Source organism: Cephus cinctus, unplaced genomic scaffold, assembly GCF_000341935.2.
Source record: "Cephus cinctus unplaced genomic scaffold, Ccin1 Ccin1_scaffold0310, whole genome shotgun sequence".
Classification (NCBI taxonomy): domain Eukaryota; kingdom Metazoa; phylum Arthropoda; class Insecta; order Hymenoptera; family Cephidae; genus Cephus; species Cephus cinctus.
In genome coordinates, this window is record NW_014333013.1 from 486736 (window position 1) to 497897 (window position 11162).

Below are 11162 nucleotides of genomic sequence, written 5' to 3' on the forward strand. Positions count from 1 at the left end.
TTATTTTATAACATTTTAACATATATTGCACAAAAATCGAAATAAATGTATATTGTTCTTCAATTTATTAGGTATTCCACATACTTAAAGAAGACATTTAAAATAATATTAATGTATAATGGATGAATACAAAAACACTTTGCAATAGTTACTTTCCAGTGGAAAATGTTTCAAGTACATTTAAAATAGAAAAGCTCAGTGATGCATATGGGTAAACTTAAAGTAGTTTTCATTGAAAAAATTCACATACCCTGATTAGCTCTCACTTCTTCACTGGCCATGGCCAATGCTATTTGCCCTTTCTCTGTGCTCTCACTCACTTGTATAAAACTTGTAGCTTCCACATTACCTAGAGACAACCTTTCCAATAATTGTAATTCGGACTGTTCCAACTTTTCTCCAAGTTGTCTGAGAGCACTCAAAATTTCACCACGTTGTCGGTCACTGGCCTCTTTAGAAATCTTTCCCAGTTTAAAGTCTCTCTCAATATGGGTCAAACGTTCCCTTAGTTGTCCTGGTTCCCTCTTACCAAACATTCTGATCACTGCTGGTGTTTTAAATGCTGCACTGATTGCTGCCTGGGTAGCCTATATTCCAAGATTTTAAAAAACCTAGTGAAAGTGAAGTTACATACAACAAACAGAGCAAAACTAGGAAAACGTACGAGCTGCATAGCTCCCAACTGATCAATTAAAGTCATATCTCCAGAGATCATTCGCTGTAAGCTATCACTAAATTCTCGAAGTTGCTCCATAGTCTCTGCCTTAGTCTCATCATACTCGGATGTATCCAATTCATCCCTGTAACGAACGAATTACATAAGCTATATAATTACCACCAGATAAAAATATCCATTTCGAAAGTGTACCTGCATTCCTCCAGATCCTCCAACTGTTGCACGAGTCTATCAAGTTGTTCCTCAAGATTCTTCTTGAGTCTATCTGTCTCCACTTTTCCATGAGAGCTCATGGTTGCTCAGAAACCCGGTATAAGCATGAAAAACTAACAAGAATCTTTTGAATTAGAGAGACTCCAACGTACCTCGTTACAAGAAACGCAATCGTACAACAACGTCATTAAAGAATCATGATTTCAAGACCCCAAAATATGATTTTCTAGAAAAAGATAAAATTATTTTTTATTTGACAGGTAGGATAGCAGTGATAGAACCGACCGACAATAGTGACTAAGAATGAAAACAGATGGCAGTGCATGCGTAGCTCTTGCAAAAGTGAAAACGCGTAGAGACACGCGTGGTGTAATTATAATAATTACAAAAGTAATATCACAGGTTCCGGTATTGTGTTACTCAAAACAATTTTACATGCCAAGATACTGTAAGGTTCTCGTGTTTAAAGTGGCCAGTCGACACGGTACGGAAGTGTTGAAAGGAAAATATGAATGTTACGTCGTTCGGATGTACTTGTCAAAACGGTAATTTCTAAGTCATCATAGTAACGGGTAAGAATTACCTTGCCACTTTATTAATACAAAAATTAAATCTAGGTACAGAGGATTAGTAATTACATTAGTTTCTCGATCGCATTTATACTAAAATGAAGGTAGAAGGAGTGTTCGTCAGCTGGTAAGGCCAACAAATATTCCTTGTTTATTTGCCATTATATCTTCAGTATGATGACGCGATATTATCGTTATCCCCAATCCTATCGAGCAAGTCATCGAAATAAACGCGGGTCTTTTCAAATATGACGGTCATACTCATTAAGAAGTGAGCGTCATACGAGAACGCGTAACAATAATAAAAAATCTTTTTCATTAATACCGTAAGTTGTCTCTGGGTCAATCGTACAATAACGTTCAGAGTATAATACACGACGCTAGTCACACGGATATTTAAAAAAATGTTATTTAGTACAAGCTTTACCGACGGCCTTGCACTCGTATGCCAGCCAGACATTTACGCATTTAGTTTAATCATACTGTCTCTTGAAATTTCTATTCGCCCTATTATTTATTAAGACAATTTGTTATTAATTTGTTCAAATTTTAAATACTCAAATACTTGAGTGGTAACGCCTTACCCGAGATTACCGTCAGTTTCGTAAGCTATCATCATACAAAACATCGTAATCATACATTGTTATCTACACCACCACGTCATCCTAATTTCTTTAAAGTATCGCAATTCAAAATGAATAATTGCTGAAACTTGCGTCGCATACAATTTTCCTGATTTCTCGAGAAAAAACCTAAAAAAAATAAAAGAACACGCATGCCAACCAGTGTTGGTTTTCGTTCTACTGTGAACGGAGCTTGTTGCTCGTTCAGAGCGGGAAATCATTGAGGTTAGTTGGTAAGCGTGGTTAGCGTGTCGAGTTGAGTGCAATCCTTAGCGAGAGAGGAGGCGTGCGTCCGGTCGTTCAATGCGTGCACGTCTTTTTTTTCGTTAGAAAACAATCCGGCTGCCGTTTGTCAAGAACTTGGTGGATATTAATCGCGAAGAATGATGAACATTTTGTACGCAGTTTGTGCGTGGTCGAATCGGCGTGTTTGTTAATTACCAGTAACCCTGCGAAAGCAGCTTGAGAGAGACACTGAGAAGAAGAGGTGTAGTAAGACAACGAGTGTCAGTGGTACGAAGCAGAAAGAGAGAGAGAGAAAGTGAATCAGCAGTCAGTAAGTGAGCGAGCAAATCTATAACCAAGCAGCAGCTACCAGGAAAAGAGTGAAAGAGAGAGAAAGCAAAAAGGCAATATAGTCAGAGTGCAAGATATCGCCACGGTAGAGACAGTCATAAGCCAATAGCGAGGTGCTCGACACTGTTTGCCATTTGTGCACTGTTGGTGCGGTACGAGACACGAGGTATTCCTGTCCGAAGACCTAGAGCTTTCTTATACGTCGAAGGTGGTCAGTGATTGGGCTGTGTTCGACTTCCGTTATCGTGACAAATCACCTCCCTATGAGGACCCCAGTGGGCCGTGGCTGGCAAGCTTTCAAGGTAGCGGATAGCTCAAAGGGAGGGCTACGCCTGCGATGAGCATGCCGACCAAAGGGAAGCATCACCACCCGTCCCATCACCACCAGCAACATCCTCAACATCATCAGCAACAGCAGCACGTTAACCAACCTGGCGTACCTCATTCACAACAGCCTTACAACACTGTAGTTACAAGTAACGCCCCGCGCTTCGTGCCGCATGCCGGTAAGTTTTGTTCTTTATTCATACTTATTAGCTACTGTAGTATTGCCGACATGCTTTTTCTTCCCATTGCAAAGAGCACGTTTCTCATCTGTATTTCATTTTGTATAATCTATACTTAATTTCTTTTCATATTTTTTGAATTCTTCCTCCCGCGTATATCTGCTTACTCGTGGATTTAGGTTAGGCTGCATGCGCGTGCATTTTACACAGGAACTTATTACTGCGCCACTCCTTGAGAAAAACACGTGGAATATTTTGCCATTAAGATTTTGGAAATACGTCAGTACGCTTTTTTGCGGTTAAGTACGGACACTCATTACATTGCCGTAAAGTATGGAGGAATATTTTTTATATAAATGAAGTGTAGAATGCAATGTTCTTGACGTATCTACAATCTAATTGGTTTGTAGACTTAAAAACACTTCAGTATGACTAATCGGTGCAGGATAAACAGTTTGAAAGATCTTCAAGAATCTTGTGCAATTGGCAAACAGAGCAACAGCATGATATTTGGTTGCTACATTGACATTCTTTTAAATAATTAATGTAAATGATTAACGGCGTAAGCGTTCGTGGAAATTTGCAGGTTATATTTTTCAGTTTCTGCGTTCCAGCCGAAATTCCTTAACCTTCCTACCTGACTGGCTTAATCATCGCATATTAACCCTCTGCGTATCAGTATACTGCCTAGGCCGATTATTTATTTCAATTTCGAATCATTCTGTCGAATAAGGGACCCTTACGTCACAATGCAAACGTGGCACATTGAACATGTTGCAAATCTAATTTTATGGAGGGTCTGACCATAGTCGCCGGTAAGAGGACCTTCAAGATTTTTAATAATAGTCCGCAAGCACCCACGATATAGTCCAGGTAAAAGATGGTAGTCAGGGTTAAAAGTGAACATCTGCCACTTGTAAATTTTACCTCAAACATTCTCAATAACTTTCTGCGAGTATTGTATTGTAATGACAAGGAAGGAAGAGGAAAAATAGTTCAATGATTCATTTCTGTATAACACCAGTGTCCATTGCTCCTGAATACCATTCCCTATGTCAACAGTGTCGGTACGTTATCGACCGAGATCCTGTAGTTGCTTTCAGTGGCGCCCGTGGATGAATGTCCCAGCGATACGTCATCAGGCCGTACAGAGACACTAGCAGAGAGACAGCAGACGCAAATATGTGTCATTGGTGTCATTTACGAGCTGCGACAAAACCGCTTTAATAGGATTACTGAAGCCATGAAATGGTTTGCAATTATCCCAGTTTTGTCTCCTGGCCAGTCCCGCCAGTCAGGTATTGAGCGTTTACCTTACTAGATTCCGGTTCTCCTGGTATATTTTCTCTATCTAGTATTTTTTTTTCATCCACTGACCCTGCCGCTTTTTCAAGCAGTATCGTGATGTGCATTTGAGGATCTCGATGTCGCCCCCGCCCCTCCCCCTAACGCTATCTGTATTCTGCCAATGTATTTCCTAGGATAATTTCAGAGAAAAGGTCTGCCATGCTTTATGAACTTTTTTCCGTTAATTGGAACTACGCACATTGGGCTGACCTTTACGTACGTAGTTTTGAGAGACGCAGAGGCCTTCTCACTGGTTGGTACCTTCTTTTTTATTCTTTTCTCTCGACGTACTTGAAAATACCATTCGGTAGAAATTCCTGTACGAATGGCAACATGTAGATTGGGCGGAGACCGTGGCACTCGCGTTTCATTACACATCTTATATTCGTACTGGAACAAGTGCCAAGCACTTGCGGCTAATTATATCTAATGATCACACCCTCGTGCACTTTGACAATAGGAAATATGACAGTATCCATGCAAGGCTTCTACATTTAATTATACGCAAACGTCAATACAATGATTAATTGTGTTATTGTTACGGAATGTAGACTGTAAAAACTTTTGAAATGTTTAGCCAGTGAGTTGGATTTCGCTCTATCTCATTTCCTTGGTTGACGATCGTTCGAACGGTGTGTCACGAAATTTCGGACACCCAGTAAACGGACGGTCGCACGCGGGGGACAGATGGGATGCAGGCGTACAATAGTGAATGGCGAAAAGATGTATACCTGGATACAATGGAAGGCAAATGGCATTGTCGAAAAATTATTCCGGTAAAGGTAAACGCCAGGTTTGTCACTGTAACTCTTCGATATAATTATCCTTCGTTTTTCTGAATGTGTATATACGGATTTCGTATTTGCTTTTATGTGAGATTTGACAATATCCTCGCGAATCATTAAGCATCTCTGGCTACCTATATTCTTTAATGACAATTGTATAACGAATAATATAATTGTCAATGGATTTGACGGAATTTATTAATACTTTCGTTTTCAATGATCCTGCTTATTCCTTCGTTGCTTTGTATCGACGATATGTGGTGTTGCCTGGTTGACCCTGTACTTTAAATTCAATGTCCAATAAATACCGTGCGATATCGTGGATAATTGCTTTTACATGAGTGCAATTTGTGCGATTGCATTTAGCATTCGTTATAATAGAAATCTGAGTAAAGTAGGACTGACATGGATAAGCCTAACTAGTCAGAAGTGTATGTTTTATAAATATTAAAAGTCATCGGTGTAATCGTAATCGTTATCGTTAAGGGATTTCGTGTTATAGTTAAAAATATTTAATCTGCGTCGCGTGGGCTTTTGTATTCTCAAACTGAAGACGTACCCGAGAGTCAGCAGTCCACGCGCAAAAGACATCGCGTACGACGACCTTTATCATCTGGCACCAGCCGATAAGACCTTGCACGCCTGGCTGCTCGATAGATAAGGTACAAACTTGACTAGAATGAAAATTCTACCATAAAGAAATCACGAAATCAGAAATTCCAGACCCATGGAAGTTCTCGGAAAGGACACCGTTAGGGTGTTCGCGCTGTACCAGCTATATCCTGTATATATATTTTAGGAGCAGATACTTCGAAGGAGGCTCGGAATGTTAAGCACATGAATAGAGTCGTTCCCTCAAATGTGTTGACCTTGCTTGAAACCAACCACAAGAAAACATTTGAGTCTGCGGTCGTTCGAACTTTCGTTAGTGACAGCGATGGCGCCACTGTCGCGTTTCAAATATTCGCGCGAAGAGCCACGACTAGGTAGATCCACCCTTGCCGTCGAACAAGGCACATCTCTGCTAATAAGGATCAAAGGTGGTTGCATTTGGAGAGTAGCAATTTAATCAGTGATTAGCGCCAATGGCACTTACGTGAAAGCCGATCCCGTTTAATTGTGAAAAATTCAACGGCGTGTCTCTCTCGTTCTTCCACACAACACAGCCAGTTACTTCGGTCTCCTTCCCACTCCAGCCAATTGTACCCCCTCCCGTCGTCCCGTTCTCCCTCCTGGTCTAAGCTTTCGCGTGACGGTCGTCATGCCGGCGAGCCGAGCGCGCGGTACGAGAGAGACAGACGGCGCGAGAACGTCCCAGGGACGAAGATGGTGGGAGCGAGAGAGAAAGTGAGAGATAGGGAAGGAGGGAGGCGATTTCGTAAAGGAAAGGACAGCGTGCAAGAGAGAGACAGGCAGTATCAAGAGTGGCACAGCTCGCGAGGTCCGAGGTTTCACGAAGACGCCCGAATTCGACCTCGGCTAGTGGTTGCACGTAGTCCGTGTACATGTGGCAATCAAGCCACACGGTACACACGTCTATCCTCTCGTTTCGTCTGTCTTGTCATTCGCGTACGACGTACCGACAGTGGTAAACTACGCAAAGTAGCTCGAGTTTTGTTAACGCGAATCGCGTCAGCGTCCAAGTCGTTTCGCTCGAGCGACAGTCCCGATTGATCTGGACGACGTCTGTCCCGCGTTCGGGGAAGAACTGTAGTCTGTGATCGGCAACATTAGACACCACTGCCGCTCTATTATAGCACGTACCAGAAGGTAATTCTTGTGGGCGCGGGGACATAGTGGAAATATTTTTTTTTCTTTTCTTTTTTAATTATTGTCAGAAACCGGCCCAGTTGCCCCTTCCCCGAAGGAGCTACGAATTGTCGCACGTCACGAGGAATTCTAGGAACGTGTTCAGTGTGTGACGTGCGATTGACAGTTAACGTGGTACACTCGATAACGTAGTGTCGAACGAGCATATGCTAAGCCGCGTACGAAAAGCAGCTGTGACGACGAGTACGCACAGCGAGTAACAACTGGGATTCGGTGGTATATACAGCCGCGAAGATACGCGAGTTCAACGTAGTGCCAGTCGTGTTCGTCGTGCATGTTTCTTCGGTTACTGGTGGGCAGTGTTAAACGTTTGTAGATTTTCTCGTGCGGTTGACATTACACGGTTCTTCGAATCGAACGCTGGTGTCTCTTGGTGCTCTTGTCACACGGTGACTGCGATCTCCCTGTACATAATAGTTGAGGCTTCGCGAAGAAGACGCAGAGACGGGAGAAACGTATACTGGCGCGTTGCAGCGAACGGACGGCTAGCCAGTGACTACGTGTCTACTAACCCGACGGAAAACATCGAGCTGGCGGCCCGTGTAGCTAGGTTATATAATTTGCCGAAAGCTCTTTTTATTTATAAGACGACCAGCGTCTGTGGATACGTCGGGAATACATACCCGTCAATAAGGAAACTTAACGTGTTCGATCAGTGATTGTTGTCGTTGGACGTGACAATTGTTTTGGAGGCATTTTCAACGGAGAAGAAACATTTTTAACGAACCGCTGGGACCGGCGGGTTGCACTAGGTTCTTTCGCGGGAACACGTGACGACGGCGGATTCTATGTCAGGACCGATGTGACTGTGCACTCAGAGATTTACGCAGAGAAATCAGCGGGTGACGGGCGATTGTCGCCGATAAACATGCCAACGATCGGCGTACTTTTTTACTGAAGCCCACATCGCTCTTTTTTTTTTACGTTCCTGCACGAGGACGCCAATTTAACATCGAGGAAATGTCGAGTCTCTTGGGTGAGTCTACTTGGCAATTATTTCATAATCGTTGCGGTTTATCCTTAATGTCGGGTTAGGCTAGCGAACTGTTTAACCTCTTAGTGACGATGCCACTTGCACGGGCAGTATATGCGAATTTTTTGTATTTACATACCTGTCTTGATTTGCTCCCCTTTGTTCGTGTGTTGCCAATTTACATCGTGCAATTTTGACGGACGGTATCGCTCGTTTTCAAACTTTTTTTTTTCTTTTACCGACATTTTCGTATTGTTTTTTTTTTATCGTTACTCTTAACTCTTCGCGCGTTTATTTAGTCTGTAGTTGTTTGGGAAATTTTTATGCAATTTATGCCTATCGCTGTCTTGTCATACAAATCTCTGCGGGGATGATCCTCTGTCACGATATGCTAGGTTCTTCTTGGTGAATGATATTATTTATACGGATAGTAGCGTCGCGCATGGTACGGCCAACACGTGCCCTCTCTCCCTCCTATACTTTTACTCGATTTCGAAAGAATGACGTTTGGTTTTACTTGGTGAATATCACTCAACTTTATTCATGGCTCTTTATTTTTGGCGTTTATTGCTCAAAGACATTGTCAAATTTTGCTACGTTCCTCACAATGCCGAATGATTCGGATAAGTTGTCTTATTTTGAGAGTAAATGTCAGTGCTTAGTTGTTGCGATGAAGTGACACATTAAATTTCACTATCTGAAGGAGAGTACACGGAAAGCCAATTGAACTGTTGGAAATTTTCAAACCGACGATACGTGTGCACTCCATTTTCTCGCAATTCGCCAACAGACTGCACCGTACGAGTGCATATGAAAAATTTTGATTGAAACATTAAATTTGTTTGGATCCGACCTCTATCCAATTCGGATACGTAGTCAATTGTGTTATGCGAAACTCGGTCGAGGGATAACAGGGTGACAGACTGCATTACCTACAGAGTTAAGTCTAATTGTCTCGTCAGTAGAGGGTTCTAGTTTTCACTGTTAGATGGGAGCAATGACGGTCGTACCATAGGGTTGATTTAATGTTATTTTCACAGCTTTCTAGACGCAAGAGTAAATTAAATCCATCCAGAAGCGAGATTCTTTTGTATTTATAGGTTATGTTCAAGGCATTTAAGTATCCGGCGATGATTTATACTTCGACGAGCCGTAAACAGTAATCACCAAGTCGGGCTTTTGAAATTCGAATCAAACAATACTCACGTAAAAACTTATTCAGATAACGCCACCTCTTCTCGTGATCCCGTACCACATTATTAGCCTGTGGGGATCTCTGAGAAGGGTAATGTATTTTTAACCCGATTGATCGATACGACCCAAGGTCCAGACCTCTACGTACTCTATGGTTTTCCATAAAACGTGGGGGAAAAAAACCAACAAAATCGTCCCTACTGCTGCTCGATCATATTTGCTTACAATATTTTTCAAGTCAATGCTTCGTACCCGCTATACCTGGACGACGACGCTGACTTCACGCCAGTGGTTAACGGGAAGCGACGACGTCGCAATTCGCATTCCGTTCTGGCAGCCTTGCAACTTGGCTCTACGGTGGCGTCATTGAGATTTTTTTTTTTACATTTTCCAAGTACGATTAATCAGACACTTGGAAAGTTTGTTCATTTTTACGCGAGACACCTACAGTCCGGTGGGAATTTTCTTTTACGTGAAACTTTAATATCGTATTATGCTCGTTTCACACGGCACCGTCTCATTCTCCTCTTACTCCTTCTCTTTCGTCTTATCGCGAGTACGCAAGTTCTACCAGGAACGATTAAAGGGCGTGCTAAAGTCTGAGTCTACAATTTCTCGCGAGACGTGCGGCATGTAGGTGAAAGGTGCATCGATTCGAATCGAAACCAAACAGAAACAGCAGAAAATGTACATTCCAGGCAAGGCCGCTTCGCGAGAAGGAGGCCATTGCACATCCGGGGAGAAACTAACCGTACTTTACTTGGCTACCTAACCTCTTGCAGACTTGCCGCTTTATGGCTGCTTCACGCTCGACTCCTGGCTTGTCACTCCGTGCGTTTTCGGATTAGTTATATTCCCATATATATATACATGTATATTGGTTTCCATCGATCCTTCTTAGTCTCGTCAGAAAAACCCATAAACAATTTAACCATAAAACTAATCCAAAACAAATACACTCGACCCCAGCATTTACGTACCTTTCGTTATACATAGGAACAGGCCTATCCTGATGAAAATTCACATTCGAACGAAAGCTTTTCAACCTTTATCTGTTATGTAGTCGTTCATCGAGTACCGTTGTCTCTAGAGTCGAAGATAAAATTAATGCGAGTACCATTCACCAGGTATAATGATAACTGATGGCCTACGACATCGTTAATTAGATGCATTCCTGTAATTCGATCGAGCGAGTTAGCGGCTTCGATAACAGGAGTGTATATATATATATATATACTGCTACGTACACTGTACACTCAAAATTGTATTACAGTACCTGCCGTATACGCCCTCGACTAATAAACCATATGGTGGATGGTCCAGGAGTTGGCTAACCAAAATCGTTCCCCTAATTATGACAAAGATTTACAGGATTATTAAAATCGCTTTTAAAAAAAATCTTATTCATTTTCCACCCCTCGTGATATTTTTCAATCGCGCGTACGAATATACTTGAATTCGAATGTAAAACTGTAATATAATTTTGTATTGTCGCTTCGGCGCCACCTGTTTAAAATTTCCCGCGTTTTTTTCCATTAAATTCAACTTCACATTTCCTCGATAGTCGATGTAATCGGCCATACGAGAGCTATCGGGTGTGGACTCTGCTGTGTTTGAACTGAACGACCCTGTATAATAAGAGGTCTTAATTGTTGCGTATATTTCACTTTGTATATCGGTGAGTCTCGAGACGTGCGTAGACAGCGGCAAAATGTGTACTTGGCTTAAGTCAACCGAGCTAAACGTCTCTAATTGGCCCTACGCTCACACCTGTCTAAAGGAAGGACGAAAATCTTTTGTCGGCGCTTTTGAGTGCGCGTTGTGTAAGACCCTTAATAATTTTTCTTGGTTTTTCTCGTGACACGTGGCG

The 11162-nt window shown here is 42.1% G+C and overlaps 2 protein-coding genes across 4 annotated transcripts in view; one reads left to right on the plus strand and one right to left on the minus strand.

Annotated features, from left to right (window-relative positions):
• Positions 1-50: 50 nt before the first annotated feature.
• On the minus strand, positions 51-1149 carry LOC107266391 (protein LZIC). The gene is made up of 3 exons (XM_015736830.2): positions 869-1149; positions 665-800; positions 51-587 (listed from the first exon to the last, which is right to left on the minus strand). The coding sequence occupies exons 1-3, from the start codon at positions 967-969 to the stop codon at positions 243-245; spliced, it is 582 nt and encodes a 193-aa protein (XP_015592316.1). The 5' UTR covers positions 970-1149; the 3' UTR covers positions 51-242.
• Positions 1150-1308: 159 nt separating this feature from the next.
• Positions 1309-11162, plus strand: part of LOC107266392 (eukaryotic translation initiation factor 4 gamma 1) — a 51541-nt gene continuing 41687 nt past the window's right edge. Inside the window, exons 1-2 of one of the 3 annotated variants that reach the window (XM_025083630.1) lie at positions 1309-1461; positions 2412-3163. In XM_025083630.1, the coding sequence (XP_024939398.1) occupies positions 2995-3163 (169 nt within the window). In that variant the 5' untranslated portion in view covers positions 1309-1461; positions 2412-2994. Of the gene's footprint in view, positions 1462-2411; positions 3164-6822; positions 8102-11162 lie in introns of those variants that run through there. The other 2 variants (XM_025083637.1, XM_025083632.1) reach the window with 2 other exon arrangements.